The following is a 23,170-nucleotide window of genomic DNA, read 5'->3' on the forward strand; positions in this document are numbered from 1 at the left end:
TGATCTGCCTGCTTGTCCAGAGCTCTCTGCTGGAAGCTGTGGATACTGGGGCAGGCGGAAAGAGAGAGCACCACAGCCCAGACCCCTGACCGGCCTCTCCCAACCTCCCACTCCCAAAGGCTATGGAGAGCCCAGGGCTGGACAGGCCCGAGGTTCCGACATACCTCATGCCAGACCACACGCGCGCCGTGTCCCACCCTCAGCCAAAAACCAAGGTCAAGACCATCCAATAATTTACTGTGATCCCATCTGCGCCCGACAAGGGCCCACAGAGGCCTGGGAGGGGAGCTAAGGGCTGGGGTTCCGGTGGCATTTGGGATGTTCAAGACAGTCTGTGCACAGCCTCCCTGGGAGGGTCTGCGGTCACCTCGGCCCACGGTCCTGGGGTGACTGGGCTCCGGCAGCCCTTCCTTCCTTCCTTGCTTCCGTCCTTCCTTCCTCCTCCTTCCGTCTGCACCTCCTCCCTGCATCCGGCACCTCCATGTCCTGAGCTTGTGCTGGGCGGGGCACAAGGGAGGCTGCTGACCGCAGGCCAGGAGACCAGCAGGGGCAGGGAGCCCGGGGTCATCCGGTGGGCGTGGCGGGGTGGGCGTGGCGGCCGCCCTGGGAACTCCCCTCACCTGCGTCAGGAGAGCACACACTTGCAGCTCATGCAGCCGGGGCCACTCTCATCAGGAGGGTTCAGCTTCCGCAGCTTGTGCTGCCGGATCTCACGCACCAACGTGTAGAAGGCATCCTCCACTCCCTGGGAAAGGAGGGATGGGATCAGGAGGGACCGGCCTGTGGCCCCCTGCCTGGGTGAGGGGCTCCCTGCTGTGAGATCAAGCCTTGCCTGGCCCGAGGCTCCCAACTCCACCAGCCACTTCCCCAGGCCCACCACACACACGGGAAGCTGGGCTCTGGCCATCTCGAAGCGCCCAGGGCCACCCGCATCATGCTACAGCAGCCCCTCAAAGGTCAGGGTGGCCCAGGACCCTCCTGAACTCCAGGTCGGGCCAGGGTTTGACCACCCTGCACCCAGCTCTCGTCTGAGCTACGGCCAGTGTCCCCGGCAGCACCACTAAGACTCAGAACCAACAGGTGCCCGTGGGACACTCTGGGGACAAGAGGGGCCGGGCCCCAGGGTCACCGCTCCGGCCTGGCTCAGGGCAGCTCTCCCCAAGGACCTCCGCCTTCCCCGGAGCTGTGTCGGCCCAGGACTGCAGGGCGTGAGCCCAGACCCCGGCCCTTGCCTCCCTCACTGCCCTGCCGTCCCGGGAGACTTACAGCGCGAGGGGCCGCTGGGTCACATGGGTCCCGGGGGGTCCCAGAGGGTCCCGGAGCTGGAGCCAGAGCCAGAGCGGCTGCCCTGTTGTCAAGGGAGAGGGGTCAGTGAGTGCTGCTCCCTGGCTGGGGCGGGGCGGGGCGAGTCCCTGGCTAGCTGTGGGGTGGAGAGCTGCCTCACCTGCCGGGTCTTGGCCGAGGTCTCGATGTAGGGGATGCCGTAGCTTCGGGCGAGGTCTTGAGCCTGCCGAGACTCCACGGTGCGTGCAGCCAGGTCACACTTGTTCCCCACCAGCACCATGGGCACGTCGTCCGAGTCCTTCACCCGCTTGATCTGCTCCCTGAGAGGTGGAAAGTGAGAGCTGGCTACGGGGGCTGCAGGCACAGCTGCATCCAGGACACGCACAGAGAGGACAGGAGGCCCCTGTCTGGACACAGCCGGCCTGGCCCCACCTGTGCCGCGTAGGCTCCCGGGCCAGCCTCACGGGGTTCACCTGTACTGGTGGATGTCCTCGAAAGACTTGGTGTTGTTGATGGCAAACACACACAGGAAGCCCTCCCCAGTGCGCATGTACTGGTCCCGCATGGCGCTGTACTCCTCCTGGCCAGCCGTGTCCAGGATGTCCAACAGGCATGTCTCCCCATCAATGACCACCTGCTTCCGATAGGAGTCCTGCAGGAGAACAGGGCTCAGGGACCTCCTCAGGACCTTCCGAGGGGGGAGTTCACACTGCCAGCCTCTCCCTGGTACCTCTCATGCCTCTCTCATGTCCCCTCCTCTCCTGGGGTGCTGAGACAAGGGACTCCCCTCCTCTAGAGGAAGCAGGAGACGGGCCCACAGCACCATGCAGGGGACCAGGCACTGCAGCCAGCCCTATCCTGGCTGTGTCCTGGGCTCGCCCGCAGCAGCTGCTGGGACCTGGATGGCGGCGCCAGGCTCACCTCTATAGTGGGGTCGTATTCGTCCACAAAGTGGTTCTGGATCAGCTGGATGGTCAGCGCACTCTTGCCCACACCGCCGGCGCCCACCACCACGAGCTTATATTCCGTCATCGCTCCTCAGGGGCCTGCAGCCCGGGGTCCTCCTACAGGGTCTCCTGCCCCACCTGCCAAAGAGGGCCCTGCTCAGCCAGGCCCAGGCCCCACAGGGCAGCTGCTGGCAGGGCCATCTGAAGGGCAAACCCACAGCGGGCCCTAGGCCCCAACGCCAGGCAACAAGGACTGCAGCGTGCCTACCTGTGCAGCTGCAACCCAGCATGCGGGAGGGCCGTCGCCTCGCCCCCACTTACTCTTAATGACCCAGTGAGAGGAAAAGGGAGCCAGCCCTCAAAGGCAGGGCTGACAGCTGAGCGCTCTCAACCACGCACCCAAATTAGAAGCTGCTGGGTCGGCAGAAAGGCTTAAGGGAGGCGCCCGAGGGCTGAGGTTACCGTCCTCCAGAACAGGTCTGGCCACGGCGGAGCGGGCCACGGCGGAGCGCGCCACGGCGTGCCCGGACAGGCTAGTGCCAGCCTGAAGGCCCCGCGGCGCTGGTGCCTCCGACAAGTATTTGCTGAGCGCCTACTGCGTGCTAGGCGCCGCTGAGGGGTGGGCAAACCCGGGCAGCGCCATGCGCCCCCGGCGGGGAACCGGGGCATCTTTCAGCCATAAAAAGCTGGAGAACACAGAGGGGCTCCTGGAAAGCAGAGGCTGAGCGACAGGAAGGGACCGAGAGGCGGCGCGGGAGACCCGGAGAAAGAAAAGACCCTGGGGCTGAGGCTCCCGGTCTGGTCCGCGACCTGTGATGCTGAAGCGGGGGTACCCGGGCGTGCCGTGGCCGCGGCCGCCTCCGCCCAGACGCGCCCGGGGGTGAGGGCGCCGGGCCCGAGGCTCCCGGGTACACCGGCGTGGAGACCGTGCCCAGCGCGAGGCCACGGGCGGGGCCCGGATTCCCGCAGGCCCCAGGGAGGAAGGGGCCCCAGCCCGCCCCCGCCCGCCGCAGCCCCCGACGCCCGCTCACCTGTGCCCGCGGGCCCCGCCCGGCCCGGCCCGGCCCCACCCACCCGCCGCCGCCGCCGCTCACGCCCGCCGGCCCCGCACCCCCGGCCCGCGCCGCGCGTATTGCTGCCGCCTGGGGGCGGGGAGGGCGCGCGGCCCGGCCGATCCCCGCCCGCACTCACCGTTCACAGGCGCGACTGCCCCCGGGGCCGGGGCCGGGGCCGAGGCCGGGGCGGGGCGGGGGCGGGGGCGCGGGCGCGCGGTTCGCCCCGCGCATGGGCTCCGTCCGCGGCGGGTGCGGTTCGGGCTGCGGGCGCAGGGCGCGGGCGGCGGAGACTCGGCCGGGCCTGCGCACGCCCCGCCCCGCGCCCGTCCGTCAGCCCGGCGCGGCCTACCATTGGCTGTGCTGCACCGGGCCCCGCCCCGCCCCGGTTGGCTGAGCGGCCCGTCTGTCAGGAGCCGCGGTCGGGCGGGGCTTCCGGGAGCAACGCGGGAGGCGGAGCCAGGAGGGCCGCGGCCTCGCGGGGTTGGGCTCGGCTGGAGACGGGACCCGAGTTCGGGGTTGCTCGAGGAGGGCGAGGGAGCCGGTGTCTGGGGGCCTGGGGCGGCATCTTTGAGCAGGGCCCCGGACTCTCCCGGGAACAGGCCGGCGAAAGAACCCGACTCAGCGGTGCCGGTGCACCAGAGGCCCTCCCTGCGCCGGCAGTGCGGCGCCGCCCACCGCGGAGGTCCCGGGGCTACGGGCTGGGGAAAGGCTGGGATCCACCGGGACCAAGGCGGGATGCTCGGAGCTGGGGGCCCCCGGGTGGCCGCGGGGTCCGGTTGCCCGGCTCCCCTTCCGCGCAGGTGGAGCGGCCGCGCACCCCACCTACCACCACGCACCCCAGCTCCCCTACTCCCACCGCAACCCACCCCGAGGACGGCTTGCAGCCCCGGTGGGGTTCCAGGCGGCGGGCGCACCCGTGTGCCCTGGGGCCAGGCGTGAGAACGCCCCCTCCACCACTCTCCTCTTACTCGGGCCTGCGTGGCAGGCGACCCTGCCCGCCCAAGCCCCCCAAACTTGAGGTTCCAACCCTGCAGAAGCTCAGCGTGGTCCAGTTAAACCGTACCCACAAGTTGCCACAGGGGAGCGAAGTGCCCAGAGCTCACCCCAAGCACATAGATGCACATCCTAGCTGTTTCAAACCCAAAAAGACATGTTTTTAACATTTTTTTAAATTGCAAAGGAATCAGAAATACATCCTCATTAAAAAACAAAAAGGGCCGGGCGCGGTGGCTCACGTCTATAATCCCAGCACTTTGGGAGGCCGAGGCGAGTGGATTACTTGAGGTCAGGAGTTCAAGACCAGCCTGGCCAACATGATGAAACCCCGTCTCTACTAAAAATACAAAAAATTAGCCGGCTGCAGTGGCGCGCGCCTGTAATCCCAGCTACTCGGGAGGCTGAGGCAGGAGAATTCGCTAGAACCCGGGAGGCGGATGTTGCGGTGAGCCGAGATCGCGCCACTGCACTGGGCAACAGAGCGCTACTTCGTCTCAAGAAAAAAAAAAAAAAAAAAAAGGCGTTTTACAGTCAGGCAAACCCTGCCTCTGCCCAGTCCAGCGCCCGCCTCGCCCTCCTGCGCCGGTCGCTGCTGAGCCGGGGCTCCACCCACGTGCGGTCCCGGGGGTCCCGCCTGCCGTCCGTCCACCGCGCGGTCGCAGTCAGAGCTTGGCTTGGGGCGGACGCGCATGAACGCGGGTGAGAGGCGGCGACTGAACGGCGGGCGGCAGCGTGTCCCGCGGGCCGGGCACTCGGGCGCGCTCCGGCGTCCCGTCTGTTTTTCCTGGTCCTCGGGGGCGCTTCCCCTGGTGCTTCCTTTTGCCGCCGGCCTCACTTCCAAGCGAAGGTCAGGACGGCAGGCCTCGGCCCCAGGGGCGACCCTTCCACCTGGGAAAGGTGGGCGCGAGCCTCCAGCAGAGACCGCCTTTACCGGCCCCGCGTGGGAAGCGCCAGGATCGCGAGGAAACGCGACACGCGCACCGCGACGGCCCGGGCACGGAGCCGCAGGAAGCTGGCACCTGACGCGCCTGCGCCCACCCGAGTTGGTGGCGCGTCACCTCCCCCTGGGATCCCCCCCAGCAGGGGCGCCCACGCATGTGCCAGCCCACGTGGCCCCGCCCTGGCGACCGTTGCTAAGGGGCGTGGCTCAGCCGCACGGAACCCGAGCCTCCTGCGACTTATAAATATTTGCGTATTCAAATGAGACTCGGCTCCCGTTGCCATGGCGCCCTGGCTGCAACCCCGCGGCCGGAAGAACAGCCTGGAGTAGGAGACAGCGCCTGGCGGCGGAGGGTGCCCAGGGCCGAGCTGCCAGGGCACCTAGGCTGAGCCCTCAGGTGAGAACCGAGCACATCCTTGGGGTGGGAGCCGCAAGCCTCGCCTTATGCCCGGTGCCAGGAGGGAGCCTGCGCCGAGGCATGGGCGCGGGGACGAAGCTGCACAGCCAGCGGGGACCCAGTGATGGCCCCGCACGTCAGATCTTGTCCCCTGGGGACCCTTGCCTCTACCACACCCTGGCCCTGCACTGAAAGGGCTCCCTGTCAGGAGACAGGACGGGCCCCAAGCCCTGCCCCTGAGGGAGACTCAGAGGCAAGGACCCAGGGTGCTCGGGGTTCCAGGGTGGGGCTCAGGAGGGGAGCGGGCTCTGCCCTCTGAGCCCCCATGGTGAAGGGGCGAGGGCAGCAGGGGACCCAGAGGTGATGGCTACCCAACAGGGAATGGCACTAGCTGGGGTGTGGAGACAGGCCCCCCAGTTTCCAATCTGGGGAGCATGGGGGCTCGCAGAGGGGACACAGGGTGGGAGCAGGGCTGTGAAGTGTGCGGATGGGTTCAGGCCTGGGTGAGAACACCAGGTGCAGTGTCTGAGGTGGGAGTCCAGTGGGGGCTTTGGACCCCACAGCCTCCAACCCCTGGTCCTTGCACCCCCAGGCCTTGGGGCTCAGACCAGTCTGATGCTCGGGGCTCTTGGGCACAGAGGAGACAAGGGTAGCTGACTCAGCCCTTAGTGTCACGCATAGGTGTCCAGGGGCTGCCTGTGACCCTGCCAGCTCGCGCCCTCCATGAGGCTGGAGGCTGGCAGGACTGGGATGGAGGTGACCAGAGTCTTTGGGGGGATGCAGTGTTGGGATACTGCTGTGAGGCCTGGGGCCTTGCACTGGCTGGAGAAAGGCAGGCAGTGGGGGAGATTCGGGCTGGAAACTCCGTGAGATTCTGCTTTGGGCTTCACTTCTTTGATCCTTGATGCATGGTCACCTTCCAGACCAGGCCACCGAGGCACCCGGAGCCTGAGCCGCTGCCCCGCTCCAACACTCCCACCCACCACCTCTGTCAACAGCCTGGCCACTCGCCTGGCGCAGGGGCAGCTCTAGACGGGATGGAGAGGATGCATCTTCAATGCCTACACGTGGTCAACAGATAAAAGCCACTGCCAGAACGTTCTAAGTGGCTACATGTGCGTCTGCCTGTTCACGGATTCCTTCGACAAATATTTGAGCATCCCCTCCTGCGACTGTGGACAGCAGAGGAGCACGCAGGCTACGTGCAGGCCACGTGCAGGCCACGTGCAGCCCACAGCTCTGGGGCGAGGCAGGCCCTCAACCGAACACGTAGTAAGACACACAGGGCTCCGAAGGGAATTCGTCTCATCAGGAAGATACCTCTGGGAAGGCTGGGTGGGGAGTGCAGTCAAGGGATCAGTCCAGGTCCAGACTGAAGACAGAGGAAGGTGGCCAGAGAGGAGGACACTGGACGCTCCGAGCACACTTCTCACTCCACCCCTGGAGCCCATGATTCCAGGGTCTGGGGCTGAGGCAGATGTCTGCATCTTTTTTTGTTTGTTTTTTGAGACAGAGTCTCTCTCTGTCGCCCAGGTTGGAGTGCAGTGGCACCATCTCGGCTCACTGCAAGCTCCGCCTCTCGGGTTCACGCCATTCCCCAGCCTCAGCCTCCCAAGTAGCTGGGACTACAGGTGCCCGCCACCACGCCCGGCTAACTATGTCTTTTGTATCTTTAGTAGAGACGGGGTTTCACCGTGTTAGCCAGGATGGTCTCGATCTCCTGACCTTGTGATCCGCCCACCTCGGCCTCCCAAAGTGCTGGGATTACAGGTGTGAGCCACCGCGCCCGGCCAGACGTCTGCATCTTTAAGGGGGCAACACCAGGTAAGCCTGGTGCAGGTGGTCGAGGGACACACTGGGCTTAGGAAGAATGGGGTGCAAGAGAGGGACATACTGGGCCAATACCCTCAGAGGCCTGGGGAGGGGCTCAGGAAGAACAGGGTGCAAAAGAGGACCCCCATGGTGAAGGAGGGAAGTGGGATTTGGATGAGCAGCAGGCATTGCGTTGGGGGACCCAGAGGTACCCCAGCATCGGTCACACACCTGACTCTCTTCCTCCTCGCCAGCTGGGCCCATGGATAGTCAGGTCCTGGGCTGACCTGCTCACCTCTAGGTGCTGTGACCTCAGCCTGGCCCATTCTAGGTTCCCGTGGGCACAGTAACCTGGCCAGGAAGCCACCCTGACTCTTGCAGGTACTGCCTGAGGGCACATGCCGCCTCCTTGCCTGGATGTTTGACCCACAGCAGGAGAAGGCGGCTGCCTGCAGGTGAAGGGACTCGGCTGGCACACAGGGGTGGGGTAGAGGAAGGCCTGGGACTTGATCCTGGACCCCAGGCTCAGAGACCATCAGGTGGAGAAGGACCCATAGCCCACAGCTTGAGGCAGCACCGGGAGCCCCACAGCCACAGGCAGCTGGCCCGGCACCCCAGGCTCACAGCCCTTGTGGGCCTCAGGTGGGGAGGCCTGGAGCCAGCACGCCCTGCGTGGACCCTGAGCATTGGCAGAAACACAGGGAGGGTGTCCTACGAAGAGAGAGGGGTCGAGCCAAGGCTAGGGGAGGGGAGCGTGAGGCCCTCCAGGCTGAAACTAAGCAGACAAGGGCCCCATGAGGCCCAGCCAAGCTAGGAGTCTTCTCTAGGCTCGGGGTGGGGGTGGGTGCCAAGGGCTTGCTGTGGTGGGGGGGAGGCGGGGGGTTGAGGGCTGGGCCAGGGTCTCAGCCGGGCTACAGAGGAGGAGGAGCAACAGCTTGGAGCTTTGCGCTGTGCCCCTGTCAGCAGGTTACATGTGAATGGATCCGGGCTGGGACAGATCCCGTGGGCCTCGGCCGAGCACCTCCAGCGTCCGGGTGCGGGAGCTCAGCTGGCAAGGCCTGCACAACCCCTGCCCACAGAGCAAGGGCCCTGGCAGCCAGAGGGACAGCCTTGGAGAGCAGCTGGTGGAAGAGTACCTGTCCCCTGCCCGGCTGGTGAGTGTGGGCGCTGGGGGCTGTGGCCACAGAGGCATGCGTGGGGTGACATCCCAGGGCTCCTTCCTGCTGATGGTCCAGCCTGCCCTCTGTCCCCCTCCTGCTGGTCTTGCCTGCTGATGGTTGGCCTCAGCCTAGCCCCTGCAGCTGGGTCTGCTCCGCCCACTCTGCCCTTGGGACCCCTACCAGGCCCCCAAACACCAGCAACACCAGGTGCTCGGTGACACAGACGTCCCCAGGCATTTGGGTCACAGACAGGACTGAGCCAGGCCAGAACCCACAAGTACGGGCTGAGCATCCATTATTCTCCAACCAAAGAGGGGGGTCCTTCACTCAAGCGGGAGACCAGATGGCTCAAAGCTCAGGGCAGGGCCAGGCACGGTCCGGGCTCTGGGTGCCGGGTGTGGTGTGTCTGCCCTGGGAGTCTCTCTGGAGACGGGCAGCCCCCAGGGCAGGTCCTTCTCTGGCAATGACCCCCCCAGCCAAGTGCAGCACAAGCTCTGCTCCTGTCACAGCCACTCCCATCCCACCACCCAAGCCAGGGCCAACACGGCCAAGGCAGGGAATTGTCAGTGCCTGCTCCAGCGGGAGCCCCAGAGTCCTGCAGCCAGAAGCAAGGATGGAACTAAAGTGGGGAGAGCCAGGACCAGTGCTGACGCCCGGTTGGTTTCTACAGCAGGCCCTGGCCCGGGTGGATGACCTTCGGCTGGTGAGGGCGCTGGAGATGTGTGTGGACACTCTTGAGGGCAGCCTGGGGAACTTTGGTGAGCCTCATCCCACCCTGCCATGGCCACGGCCAGGCCTCCCTGTAAACAACACACGTTTCCTGGTTATGACGACAAAGCTGTCCTCACTTCTCGGGCCTCATATCGGCTTCCTTAGGGTTGGCCTCTGACCTGAGGTCTGTGTCAGGTACAGGCAGAGGGCAATGCACTCAGCACCCCGCACACCACACCAGTACCCCCAGCACGCTCAGTACCCCACACACCCACACCAGTACCCCCAGCACGCTCAGTACCCCACACACCCACGCCAGTACCCCCAGCACGCTCAGTACCCCACACACCCACGCCAGTACCCCCAGCACGCTCAGTACCCCACACACCCACGCCAGTACCCCCAGCACGCTCAGTACCCCACACACCCACGCCAGTACCCCCAGCACGCTCAGTACCCCACACACCCACGCCAGTACCCCCAGCACGCTCAGTACCCCACACACCCACGCCAGTACCCCCAGCACGCTCAGTACCCCACACACCCACGCCAGTACCCCCAGCACGCTCAGTACCCCACACACCCACGCCAGTACCCCCAGCACGCTCAGTACCCCACACACCCACGCCAGTACCCCCAGCACGCTCAGTACCCCACACACCCACGCCAGTACCCCCAGCACGCTCAGTACCCCACACACCCACGCCAGTACCCCCAGCACGCTCAGTACCCCACACACCCACGCCAGTACCCCCAGCACGCTCAGTACCCCACACACCCACGCCAGTACCCCCAGCACGCTCAGTACCCCACACACCCACGCCAGTACCCCCAGCACGCTCAGTACCCCACACACCCACGCCAGTACCCCCAGCACGCTCAGTACCCCACACACCCACGCCAGTACCCCCAGCACGCTCAGTACCCCACACACCCACGCCAGTACCCCCAGCACGCTCAGTACCCCACACACCCACGCCAGTACCCCCAGCACGCTCAGTACCCCACACACCCACGCCAGTACCCCCAGCACGCTCAGTACCCCACACACCCACGCCAGTACCCCCAGCACGCTCAGTACCCCACACACCCACGCCAGTACCCCCAGCACGCTCAGTGCTCCACACACCCACACCAGCATCACAGAGGAACAAAGGCCGAAATGTTGCCGAGTACCACTTGGTGTCTCCTGAAACTCATCTTGAAATAATCTCAGCCAGGCACAGGGGCCACGCCTGTAATCCCAGCACCGTGGGAGTCCAAGGCGGATGGATCACTTGAGCCCAGGAGTTTGAGATCAGCCTGGGCAATACAGCAAGACCCCTGTGTCTAAAAATAAAAAATTAGACAGGCATGATGGCACTTGTAGTCACAGCTACTCATAGGAGGCGGGGAGGTCAAGCTGCAGTGAGCTGAGATTGCACCGCTGCACTCCAGACTGGGTGACAGAGCAAGACCATGTCACAAAAAACAAAACAAAACAAAAAAAACACACTCCCTCCCCACCCCCCACCAGGTTCCTTCTCCTTCGCCGCGTTCACAGTGGTGCTCGCCCCTGCTCCCTCCCGCGCGTGCACAGCGCATCAGGCCACTGTTCTTTTTCCTGAACTAGTTGAGAGTTGGACATGCAACACCCCTTTATCTACTGACACTTCAGTGTGTATTTCCTGAGAGAGAGGACATTCCCTTAAATGCAGTACAATGGCCAAAGTCAGGAATTACGCCTTATATGACTCTTAGCCCTGCTGAAGACCATATTCAAATGTCACCAGCTGTCCCAACAGTGACTTTTTTTTTTTGGTGAGATGGAGTCTCGCTCTGTTGCCCAGGCTGGAGTGCAGTAGCGCGATCTCAGCTCACTGCAACCTCTGCCTCCCAGGTTGAATTTTCCTACCTCAGCCTCCCGAGTAGCTGGGATTACAGGTGCACACCACCATGCCCAGCTGATTTGTGTATTTTTAGTAGAGATGGGGTTTCACCATGTTGGCCAGGCTGGTCTCGAACTCCTGACCTCAAGTGATCCACCCACCTCAGCCTCCCAAAGTGCTGGGATTACAGGATTACAGGGATGAGCCACCGCGCCTGGCCTGTTTTTTGTTTTTTTGTTGTTGTTTGTTTGTTTTGTTTTTTTTAAGACAGAGTCTCGCTCTTGTTGCCCAGGCTGGAGTGCAGTGGCTCAATCTTGGCTCACTGCAACCTCCGCCTCTTGGATTCAAGCAATTCTCCTGCCTCAGCCTCCTGAGTAGCTGGGATTACAGGCGTGAGCCACCACGCCCGAGTAATTTTTGTATTTTTAGTAGAGATGGGGTGTCACCATGTTGGCCAGGCTGGTCTTGAACTCCTGACCTCAGGTGATCCACCGGCCTCGGCCTCCCAAAGTGCTGAGATTACAGGCATGAGCCACCGCGCCCGGCCCCACAGTGACCTTTAGAGCAGGGAAGCGTCTTCCCACCCAGGATCGCTGGTTGTCTGCATTTCTCCCACTGACTGAGGTGAAACAGGCCCATCTCGGTTGGTCTTGTTTTCTGTTTTGCAATGGCCTGTGAAGTCCCTGACCACTGAGTGTGGCTAACCCGTGGCCATCTGCACTCACTCGAGCCCTTCCCACAGGCATGGTCTTGGAGCGCCTGTGTCCACACACTCTGCGCCCGTTCTTTTATTTTTTTTGAGATGGAGTCTTGCTCTGTCGCCCAGGCTGGAATGCAGCAGCACGATCTCGGCTCACTGCAAGCTCCGCCTCCCGGGTTCACGCCATTCTCCTGCCTCAGCCTCCCGAGTAGCTGGGACTACAGGCGCCCACCACCGCGCCCGGCTAATTTTTTGTATTTTTAGTAGAGACGGGGTTTCACCGTGTTAGCCAGGATGGTCTCGATCTACTGACCTCGTGATCCGCCCATCTTGGCCTCCCAAAGTGTTGGGATTACAGGCGTGAACCACCGCACCCAGCCACTCTGCACCCCTTCTCACGATGCAGGGATTCTGTCTGCCTCACAGGGGCATATGCCCCATCCTAGAAAAGACTCCGAACGCAGAGCCTTTTTCTGGGGCCTTGGGCTGTGCAGAAACACAGGCTGGGGCATGCAGTGATTTGGTCCTGAGATGCCAGGAGAGGGGTGTGGAGACAGCTTGGGGGTGGGGCCCAGACTTTGAGCCAAGGGAACACCACCCAGCCTCTCCAGCCTGGCCCCAGTTCTCCGAGCCAACTCTTGGAGCACAGTGGCCTCTTGCAGTCCAGGGACAATGGTGTGAGCTTCCCTGCTGTGTGGACACCCCTCCATGCTGTGCTGCATTCAGGCCGGCTACAGACGAGGGGGGCGGAGCCGTGAGGCTTTGGGGGCTCAGGGCCACTGAGCCAGACCCTCTACCAGGCCCCATAGAATCAGCAGACCCCTTTGGTGGCCAGAGGAGCCCGCAGCCCTGGACAGCTCCTGGGTGCCACGCAACCCCTCCTGTGGTGTGGAGGGAGGCTTGTGAGGCTGGCCCATGAGCAGTGAGGGGCCGGGGGTGCTGATGCCTCGGGGTGAAGGAGGGTGCAGAGGTGGGCAGAGGTGAGGGGCCAGGCCAACCTCCTCCTGCTGCGGCCCTACAGGGGTGCACCTGCCCAACCTGGACCAACTGAAGCTGAACGGCAGCCACCTGGGCTCCCTGAGGTGAGCGCCTGAGGGGGGTGGGCTGGCGCCCTGCCGTGAGGGGGTTCCATGGGACAGGCCCTGCAGGGATGGGGGAGAACTTGGTGGGAGTGGGGGGACTTGGGCTGGGACCAGGGACCTAGGGATCTAGAGAGCTCCATCCTGCTGGCTGCCTGACCCCACGTGACCCTGTGGAGGGTGGATGGGCAGGTGGGGGGAGCCTGGGACATTCAGGCAGGTGTGAGGGGGTCTCTGAGAGGGTCTTTGTTGAAAGGACGAGGTCCTGGGCCAGCCTGACTCCCGGGGGTCCTGCCTATGCCCTGTGGCCTCTGGCTCAGCCCGGATGTACCCCCCCTTGCCGTGTGACCCCTACACATGGAGCTCTTGTGTCTGCAATGGGTGGGAGCCCCCTGCTGCAGGTACCACCTCACTCAGAGCTGGGGCCAGGGTCAAAGCAGTCATGCCAGGTCGTGTGGCCAGCAGACTCCACAAAGGTGCCCCTGACCTGGGCCCAGAGCTCCCACCATGAGGTGTCCCTGGTGAACACCCCAAAGCCAACCAAGGATTGGGTGCCTTCTGGCCCCTGCACCGCTCATTGCAGCCCAGGACTTTGGCTGCATCATGAGGCTACGAGCTTGGGGTTTGGGCAAGAACAGCAACCACCAGCCAGAACCTGCGCATAGAACCCAGACCAGATGGCAGCCCCCGGGAGAAGCTCCAGCCAGAACCTGTGTACAGAACCCGGACCAGTCCCCAGGAGAAGCACAGGAAGCTCCGTGCCCCACAGCAACTCACAACATTCGGAGCTGAAGACGTCGACAGCTCTCACGTCATCGGAAGGGAAAGAACAAGGCTGAAGGAACATCTGACTTTATTCTGAGGGTTTGGGCAAAGTGGGTTTTGTGAAAACGCTGCTGGTTTTATGTAGCCTGTTCCCAGCAGCATAAGGCAGGGGAATTCCAGGCAGAATTCTAGAACATTCTCCAGCTGTGTGAATTGGGCTCCAAGGGCCACATCTAGTTATTTCCAGATGAGGATAAGGGTATTCACTAAGCAACCTCTCTTTAAATGTTTTCTTGATTTTCCTTATTTGTACTTCTGTTTTATCAAACAAATATCAAAATGGGCCGGGCGCGGTGTCTCACGCCTATAATCCCAGAACTTTGGGAGGCCGAGGTGGGCAGATCACCTGAGGTCAGGAGTTCAAGACCAGCCTGGCCAACATGGAGAAATCCCATATCTACTAAAAATACAAAAGTAGCCGTGCATGGTGGCGCATGCCTGTAATCCCAGCTGCTCGGGAGGCTGAGGCAGGAGAATCACTACAGTGAGCCGGGAGGCAGATGCTGCAGTGAGCCGAGATCGCACCACTGCACTCTAGCCGGGGCAACAGGGCGAAACTCTGCCTCAAAAAAATAAAGTAGGCTGGGCACAGTGGCTCACGCCTGTAATCCCAGTACTTTGGGAGGCCAAGGTGGGCGGATCACGAGGTCAGGAGATCGAGACCATCCTGGCCAACACGGTGAAACCCCATCTCTACTAAAGATACAAAAAGTAGCCGGGCGTGGTGGTGGGCGCCTGTAGTCCCAGCTACTCGGGAGGCTAAGGCAGGAGAATGGCATGAACCCAGGAGGCAAAGCTTGCAGTGAGCTGAGATCGCCCCACTGCTCTCCAGCCTGGGCGACAGAGCAAGACTCCATCTCAAAAAAAAAAAAAAAAAAAAAATTACATGAAGATCTGGAAATGGAAGAAAGTTGGAAAACACTTTGGGGTCAAAGACACAGTGGGCAGCCCACAGAACTGGAACAGAGAGGGGCCTGGACATGAAGTCGGGCCTGCAGCAGGCACCCAGATGACACCACAAACGAGAAACTAGGATGGGTTTGGAAAATGGACTTCTTAGAAACATGTCTCCCAGCCAGGTGCGGTGGCTCACGCCTGTAATCCCAACACTTTGGGAGGCCAAGGTAGGTGGATCACTTGAGGTCAGGAGTTCAAGATCTGCCTGGCTAACGTGGTAAAAACCTGTCTCTACTAAAAATACGAAAAAAAAACAAAAATTGCCAGGCATGGTGGTGTGCGCTTGTAATCCCAGCTACACAGGAGGCAGAGGCAGGAGAATCGCTTGAACCCAGGAGGCGGAGGTTGCAGTGAGCCAAGATTGCGCCACTGCACTCCAGCCCAGGCAACAAGAGCAAAACTCCATCTCAAAAAAAAAAAAAAAAATTAGCTGGGCTTGGGCTTGGCGGTGCACGCCTGTAATGCCAGCTACACGGGAGGCTGAGGCATGAGAATCACTTGGACCTGGGAGGCGGAGGTTGCAGTGAGCTGAGATCGCGCCACTGCACCCCAGCCTGGGCGACAGAGCGAGACTCCGTCTCAAAAAACCGTAACAAAACAAAAACAAAGAACAAAAAAAGTGCCCCTAATACAAGAGTAAATGATATTCTAATGGAGATGGCTGTACTTTTTTTTTTTTTAGCTTAACAAATAAGCCTCTATTGTTTTGTTTTTTTGTTTTGAGACAGAGTCTCGCTCTGTCGCCCAGGCTGGAGTGCAGTAGCGGCGTGATCTCGGCTCACTGCAATCTCGCCTCCTGGGTTCATGCCATTCCCCTGCCTCAGCCTCTCGAGTAGCTGGGACTACAGGCACCCACCACCACGCCCAGCTAATTTTTTGTATTTTTAGTAGAGACGGGGTTTCACCATGTTAGCCAGGATGGTCTCGATTTCCTGACCTCGTGATCCACCCGCCTCGGCCTCCCAAAGTGCTGGGATTACAGGTGTGAGCCACCGTGCCCGGCCAGAAGCTTCTATTGTTAAGACCAACAAATTAGCTCTAAGGACAACAAAAAAATATAAAAAGCACATAAAGTTAAATACACAAAATATAAAAGAGCAGTGGAAGGTATTATAAAATTAAATATGATGCACTACTTGTAACAAAACAAAATAATTCCAAAGGAAAAATGACTAGATCATAAATTGTATAAAAAATATATTCAGGCCAGGTGCAGTGGCTCACACCTGTAATCCCAGCACTTTGGGAGGCCAAGGCAGGTGGAACATGACGTCAGCAGTTCAAGACCAGCCTGGCCAAGATGGTGAAACCCCGTATCTACTAAAAATACAAAAATTAGCCAGGTGTGGTGGCAGGCACCTGTAATCACAGCTACTTGGGAAGCCGAGGCAGGAAAATCGCTTGAACCTGGGAGGCAGAGGTTGCAGTGAGCCGAGATCGTGCCACTGCACTCCAGCCTGGGTGACAGAGACTCCATCTCAAAAAAAATAAAAAATTTAAAAAAATTCAAAGGAACTTGTCAGAAATAAAAGACTGAAAGGAAAAACAAACTGAATTATTGGCACTGAAACATATCCTAATAAAGTTACTGGCATGAAGATAAAGGTAAAAATTTGGAGCAGCCAAGAAAAGAGACTGACTTGTCTTTTTTTCTTTGAGACAGGGTCTCACTCTGTCGCCCAGGCTGGAGTGCAGTGGTGCAACTATGGCTTACAATAGCCTCCACCTCTTGAGCTCAAGCGCTCCTCCCACCTCAGCCTCCTGAAGTGCCGGGATTACAGGCATGAAGCACTGTGCCCAGCCTCAAGTTTTTGTTTTGTTTTTTTTTTTTTTTTTTTGGAGACGGAGTCTCGCTCTGTCATCCAGGCTGGAGTGCAGTGGTGCAATCTCAGCTCACTGCAACCTCCACCTCCCGGGTTCAAGCAATTCTCCTGCCTCAGCCTCCCAAAGTGCTGGGACTACAGGCGCCCGCCACCATGCCCAGCTAACTTTTTTGTATTTTTAGTAGAGACGGGGTTTCACCGTGTTAACCAGGATGGTCTAGATCTGCTGACCTCGTGATCTGCCTGCCTCAGCCTCCCAAAGTGCTGGGATTACGGGCGCCCACCACCATGCCCGGCTAATTTTTTTGTATTTTTGGTAGAGATGGGGTTTCACCATGTTAACCAGGACGGTCTAGATCTCCTGACCTCGTGATCTGCCTGCCTCAGCCTCCCAAAGCACTGGGATTACAGGCGTGAGCCACCGCGCCCGGCCCCAAGTGGTTTTTTAAAGACAGAAATAACGAAGTGCTCCTGAGATGTCTCCACAGTGAACACTGGAATGAAGGGCTTCGCAGCCTCCTGGGAAGAGGCGTGAACTGAGAATCTGACACCCAGCCTAATGGCTGCATAAGCTCACAGCCGGCAAACATCTGTGAGTGAGTCAGAGATCAAGGGGTTTCCATTAGCTGCTCTTGAAGAAATCACTAGACACAAATCCCAGCCAATTCAGAGCGGAGTGGAAAAGCCATCGAAGGCAGTAGGTTGAGGATAGACACTGACTCCACAGCGCCAAAGGACGGACCACCGGGAATGCACCTGGGGGTCCACAGAAGGAAGCTGAAAACACAGTGGGCGGAATGGAGCCCAGGTGAGACGCAGCCTACAGGTGCTGTGAACTGGAGAGAAAGATTTCTGAAGAAATCACCCGGCCCTGGAGGAATCTGGCTCCTCAGGGAAAGCCTGTGAGCTCAGCTGGCCCTTTCACAAGGAGAGGTGCAGAGACGGCGTGGTGGCACTGAAGGGACGGCCTCCCAGCCGAGAGGGGCAGGTGCAGGGTCCCTGGGGACAGTGCATGGTGAAGTCAGTGTGGCTACAGTGGGGACAGGGTGGGCCCGGCAGGAAGCAACGTGTCCCCACACACGTCAAGCCGCCCTGACCCACTGCCACCTGCAGCAGCTGGTCCCTACCAAACCTGCCAGCTCAGCACGGGGTCAGCCCCCAGCGAAGCCCCCCCACATCGGTGTCCAGGGGCTCAGGCTCCCAGGCAGCGCTCCAGACCCTTACTCCAAATTCGAGTGCCCCAAACGCTATTGAGGGAACAATTAGAAAGAGAAAGGTGACGCCTGCAGCCTGCCAGGGAAGAGGCTGAGCCACCCGCTATGAGGGCAGCTCCTCGGGCACAGCTGAGCCACCCGTCACGAGGGCAGCTCCCCAGGCCAGGCCCTCCAGGGCTTGGAGAAGGTGGGGGGACACTGTACCCACACCAGAGCCAGAAGGCCAAGGCAGAAAGCCCCTTCCTCAGTCTAGAGGCCACCATAGGCGGTCACACCTGCCCCTACCCCTGGAGGCAGCCAAAGGCAGGTGGTGGCTGAGCACAGGGCTGGGCACATGTCGACCACCAAACCCTGCCTTCTGCAGGGACCTGGGCACGTCTCTGGGCCACCTGCGGGTGCTGTGGCTGGCTCGCTGTGGCCTCGCTGACCTGGATGGCATCGCCTCTTTGCCAGCACTTAAGGTGAGTCTGGGCACCCTGGGCTGGGGAGGGCTGGGCTGGGCTGGGCCGGGCCCTGGCTCAGAGCCCCGCACTGCCCAGGAACTCTACGCCTCCTACAACAACATCTCGGACCTGAGCCCGCTGTGCCTGCTGGAGCAATTGGAGGTGCTGGACCTGGAGGGCAACAGCGTGGAGGACCTGGGGCAGGTGCGCTACTTGCAGCTGTGCCCACGCCTGGCCATGCTTACTCTGGAGGGCAACCTGGTGTGCCTACAGCCGGCCCCCGGCCCCACCAACAAGGTGCGTGTCCCGGGCACCCGGCCAGCATGTGCATGGCCAGGAGAGGCTCCCTGTGGCTCCAGCCCCAGGGCCCCTCCTCTGGCCAGGTACTTCTGTGCTCACCCACACCCTATGGCCTGCTCACCATGAGTTCACCTCCTCTGTCACTGGAAGTCTGACGGCTCCCAGGACATCCTCGTGGGCCAGCCCTGCCAGATCCCACAGGGTCACCTGCACACACGCCATGTCCCTTAACCCACATATGCACCTGTGAGTTCCACACATAAGCCACGTGGAAACACAAAGAATCACGTGTACACGGATGTGCACACACACACCTGTGTACGCCCTCTCCAGAGCCACCTCCAGCCCCACAGGCCCCACAGACCACCCTATGCAGTATCTCAGGGCTCTGTGTGCCCTGATCAGAGCTGGCACACCTGTGCGTGCAGGCCCTAGGGTAGCTCACAGACCCTGCACAGGGCACGTCTGCCCTGAGCTCACAGTGCTAGCCTCATTTGCTGCTGCTTGGTGCTGCTACATGCTGAGGTCAGCGTCTACCAGTGCCCAGTGGCTACTGCTCTGTGGGCCAGAGCCCTGAGCTGAGGGCAGCTCCATGGGCCAGAGGGCATCCCTGGACCCCGCCTTGGGTCTGGAGAGTGGGGTCCTACATCCTGAGCAGGTGAGAGCCCAATCCCTCAGTCCCTGGGGTCTGAGAGTGACCCAAGCCCACCCCAGCAGGGTAGGCAGCATCCCCACCTCTGGGCCCCTGCCCTGCCCCACGGTGGGTCTGGGAAAGGGAGCCAGGGAAAGAGCTGGCCGGAAGGAACCACTGGACCCAGACCTCCCCTCCCTCCCCCTCCCCCTGCAGGTGCCCAGGGGCTATAACTACAGGGCAGAGGTGAGGAAGCTCATCCCCCAGCTGCAGGTCCTGGACGAAGTGCCGGCTGCACACACAGGCCCACCGGCCCCCCCGCGGCTGAGCCAGGACTGGCTTGCAGTGAAGGAGGCCATCAAGAAGGGTAACGGCCTCCCCCTGCTGGGTACGGCAGCTGCGCCCGGAGGACCCGCTGCTGAGCCCCAGCTCCCCCCAGGAAGAGGCCCCCACCCCAGGCCTCTCAGAAACGGATGGCCACATCTCATGCCCTTCCCCAGCCTTGACCCCAGTCCCCAGAGCTGTGCACACCTGGCCCCAGGCCAGGACACTGTCTCTGAGCAGCCCACAGAGGGAGAGGAAGGTCTGAAGATGAGGGCCTCTCTAGAAGGCTGCAGTGTCAGAGGCTAGCCTCAGGTCATGCAGCGTGGGGATCGGGGCCCCTGGTCTGTGGACAGAGTCTGGGGGGCGCTCTTGGGCTGGGCCTTGGTGACCTCTGCTTCTGAACCTCGGGCAGACTGTCCCCGTGGAGTCCCCATCCGGCGACTTGACCCCGAGCTGTCCCTGCCTGAGATGCAGCCCCGGGCCTCCAGGCCCTGGCCCTTCTCCCTGCTGGTCCATGGGGGCCCCCTGCCCGAAGGCCTGCTTTCTGAGGACCTGGCCCCAGAAGATAACACCAGCAGCCTCACCCATGGTAACTGACTTGCCCCAAAGCTGACCCTGCAACCCCCCGGCCCCGAACCAGGCCCAGCCATGCTGTCACTTGCAGGTGCTGGCCAAGTCCTCTGTGGGAACCCCACCAAGGGCCTGCGGGAGCGTAGGCACCAGTGCCAGGTACAGCCCGCAGGGACCAGCCCGCCACGAGAACCAGTGTCCAGGGTTGCGGCCCTGACATGCCCTGCCCTGCCGCCATTCCAGGGCCAGAATCCCCAAAGCAGTCCCTTTTCCTCCCCAGGCCAGGGAGCCCCCGGAGCAGCTGCCCCGACACGGGCCAGGAGATCCGGCCGCCAGCACCTCCACCCCAGAGCCTGACCCTGCAGACAGCTCTGACTTTCTGGCCTTGGCTGGGCTTAGGGCCTGGAGGGAATGTGGCGTGCGGTGGGTGTCCCTCCAGCTCTTCCACTGTGTGTGTCCTGTCCCGTGGGGAAATCAGGGCTGGGGCTACCTTGGCTGAGTCATCCCTGGTCCCAAGGCTCGTGGACCATCCCTGTGTGTCCTGTCCCGTGGGGGGATCAGGGCTGGGGCTACCTTGGCTGAGTCATCACTGGTCCCAAGGCTCGTGGACCGTCCCTGAGCCTCACACGCACTTGGGATCAACCCCAAGAAGGGACAGGGCTGGAGCTCCTCCTCTCCCCACCCTAGCCCCCTCCCCTATAGGCACCCGGAGTCCCAACAGGAAGGGGCTGTAGCCCCCTGGGGCCCACGGAGGGTCCCTGAAGAGCAAGTGCACCAGGCAGAGCCCAAGACTCCCCCCAGCCCCCCAAGCCTGGCCTCAGGTACTGAGCCTGCCCGCCTGCCCCCCAGTGCCTGGGAGTGACCAACACCCCACCTCTGTAGGGGGGGCCCTTACCCCAGATGGAGGTGTCAGCCTGGCCCTGCTTCCTCAGCTGGGCTCTGAGAGGGACTGTGACAGGGAGGCCCCCTTCTGGGGGTGGGGGGCTCACGACCGAGGGAGGTCCAACCCAAGTCCTCCCTCTCCCAAGCCATGGTCCAAGCCCTGTGACCTTGTGGGCCACCCGGGCTGGACGAAAAGGAGGCGTTCCACAAAAGGGGGTATGAACAGAGTGCAGAGGGGTCTGGACAGAAAGAAGGAGCCACCCCAGGGCACCAGCAGACAGAACATGGCCACTGGGCAGCTTTCAGGGGCACCGGCATGAGGCTGGGGGCTGGGGGGAAAGGCAGCCAGCAGCCCCACTGGGAGACCAAGGCAGGAGGGTGCTGCTGCTTCACCCTGAAGATGGCACGTGCACTCGGGGACATAGAATTAAGCCATGCAGTGCCCTTTCCGAAGGACACCGGCTTCAGTGTGATCACAGCTGCAAGGCAGAGAGGACCCTCCCTCAGCGGGCAGGCCGGGCAGGGGGCACTGTAAGCAGGGGTGACCGCATGGTGGACAGCTGACTCTCCTCTATGCAGGAGCCTGGTCAAGGGGGCTGGGATGGGCAGGGAACAGGGCAGGCCAAGCCTCTGCCCTTCCATATGGCGGTGGGTGTCTGTGGAGGGAGCAGACAGAGGGGTCAACAGCTGGTTACCTAGTGGCCGTGACCTGCAGGGGTGGAGGGAGGGCAGGCAGGGCAGCCAGGAGGAGGGGAGCTGCAGTGGCCTCGAGGCAGAGTCAGGACAAAGGCATGCCAGGACTCCAGACACCTGTGGAGGCAGGCACTGGGGGACCCGAGGCTTGGGAACCGGCCGGGGCGGTCAATCGGTAAACAGGCTCTCAGGGTCAGAACACAGATGACCAAGGGTCAGAGCCAGGCCTTGTGGTCTCCTTGTCAGGGACAGGACACAGGTGACCCACGGTCAGAGCCAGGCCTTGTGGTCTCCTTCTCAGGGACAGGACACAGATGACCCAGGGCCAGAACCAGGCTTCGTGGCCTCCTTGCCCGCCCCAGAGGTGGGCCCGCCCATGCGAGTCAGGGGTCACAGGGCTGGGAACACAGAAAGTGGGGTGCAGGGGTGCTGCTGCCTGTGGACCCCCAGCCTGGACCACTGCCTCGGGGCTGCAGGGCCATGGGTGGGCTGTGGCCTCCCCACCAGGTGACTCCCTTCTCTGACAGCCTTTCTGACCTCCCGTCACTCTGCTTGTTTTCTAGAGCCCTCCGGGACCTCGAGCCAGCACCTGGTCCCTTCACCTCCCAAGCACCCAAAGCCACCAGATTCTGGCAGCAGCTCCCCGCGGTGGTCGACAGACCTGCAGTCCAGAGGGCGTCGGCTCCGAGCCCTGGGCAGCTGGGGGCCTGGCCTGGGTGATGGGGTGGCTGCAGTGCCTGTCCTGAGAGCCCTGGAGGTGGCCTCAGGCCTGAGCCCACTAGCCCAGGGACGTCCTGGCCCAAAGCCAGCACCAGATGCAGCAGCCAGACCTCCCAGGGCAGCTGAACTCTCTCACCCCAGCCCCGTCCCCACTTAATGTGGTCCCCACTGCCAAGCTTGCCTGTGCTGGGGCCACGACTTGCCCACATATGTGGTCACAGAGCACAGAACACCTGGGCAGGTGTGTTGGGGGGTGGAAGGAGTGCCTGGCCCTGGGGAGGACCCTCTTGGTGGAGGGGAGTGGCGGACTGGGACCAGCCAGGGAGGCAGCAGAGGCTGGAACCCAGTTTAGGCCCCCAACTGGGTTTGGCCTGGGGAGGGAGGGTCCTGCTACCCAGCCCTTCCTTAGGGCCAGGCTTTCCCGCGGGCACGGGGGTGGGGGGTGGTCACCGGAGCAGGCCTGTCAGAGGCCTCTCCTGCTAGAGCTGGGCATGGCCAAGGGGCAGGGACTAGAGCTGCGAGTCCACCACTCCCTTGCCGGCCCCAGGGTAAGAGCCACCTCCTAGGCCGCAGTGGCCGAAGGTCCCAGCTGCTCGCCCGAGGCCGCCGGGGGTGTGGTCCAGGCCTCCCGTCTCCGGGGGATCTGTAGGGTTCCCGCGCCGCGATAGGGCGGCCCGTTCCCTCCTCTTGGCGCAGGACGCCCCGGAACCCAAGGGCAACATTTTCAACTCTCAGGTGTACAGAAATGCGGTTTACTCTGTAGGCCACGTTGGTTCAATAAATGATGCAGCGGACACGGCCCGCCCAGCCCCAGCGCCCGCCCGCGCCCTCCCTCGCGG

General features: G+C 62.1%; 2 protein-coding genes across 18 annotated transcripts; one reads left to right on the plus strand and one right to left on the minus strand.

The window, feature by feature from the left end:
• Positions 1-216: 216 nt before the first annotated feature.
• HRAS (HRas proto-oncogene, GTPase) lies at positions 217-3,590 on the minus strand. 3 transcript variants are annotated; one of them, XM_054437671.2, is made up of 6 exons: positions 3,423-3,590; positions 2,206-2,369; positions 1,758-1,936; positions 1,445-1,604; positions 621-745; positions 217-497 (listed from the first exon to the last, which is right to left on the minus strand). In XM_054437671.2, the coding sequence occupies exons 2-5, from the start codon at positions 2,314-2,316 to the stop codon at positions 626-628; spliced, it is 570 nt and encodes a 189-aa protein (XP_054293646.1). In that variant the 5' UTR covers positions 2,317-2,369; positions 3,423-3,590; the 3' UTR covers positions 217-497; positions 621-625. The 3 variants fall into 3 exon arrangements, with proteins under 3 accessions (XP_054293646.1, XP_063526704.1, XP_054293647.1); XM_063670634.1 differs by lacking the exon at positions 621-745 and adding an exon at positions 1,267-1,348 and having other exon boundaries at positions 217-620; positions 3,423-3,584; XM_054437672.2 differs by lacking the exon at positions 217-497 and adding an exon at positions 1,267-1,348 and having other exon boundaries at positions 3,423-3,584.
• Positions 3,591-3,688: 98 nt separating this feature from the next.
• LRRC56 (leucine rich repeat containing 56) lies at positions 3,689-23,143 on the plus strand. Of its 15 annotated transcripts, none has more exons than XM_063670619.1 (14): positions 3,689-5,619; positions 6,543-6,891; positions 7,296-7,443; positions 8,395-8,585; positions 9,262-9,349; positions 12,892-12,952; positions 18,133-18,229; positions 18,308-18,508; positions 19,359-19,530; positions 19,879-20,055; positions 20,131-20,195; positions 20,317-20,459; positions 20,724-20,857; positions 22,175-23,143. In XM_063670619.1, the coding sequence occupies exons 4-14, from the start codon at positions 8,409-8,411 to the stop codon at positions 22,486-22,488; spliced, it is 1,629 nt and encodes a 542-aa protein (XP_063526689.1). In that variant the 5' UTR covers positions 3,689-5,619; positions 6,543-6,891; positions 7,296-7,443; positions 8,395-8,408; the 3' UTR covers positions 22,489-23,143. The 15 variants fall into 15 exon arrangements, with proteins under 15 accessions (XP_063526689.1, XP_063526691.1, XP_063526693.1 ...); XM_063670621.1 differs by having other exon boundaries at positions 7,686-8,585; positions 22,175-23,137; XM_063670623.1 differs by having other exon boundaries at positions 19,359-19,509; positions 22,175-23,137.
• The last annotated feature ends 27 nt before the right edge of the window (positions 23,144-23,170 follow it).

This window comes from Pongo pygmaeus, chromosome 9 (genome assembly GCF_028885625.2).
Source record: "Pongo pygmaeus isolate AG05252 chromosome 9, NHGRI_mPonPyg2-v2.0_pri, whole genome shotgun sequence".
NCBI lineage: Eukaryota > Metazoa > Chordata > Mammalia > Primates > Hominidae > Pongo > Pongo pygmaeus.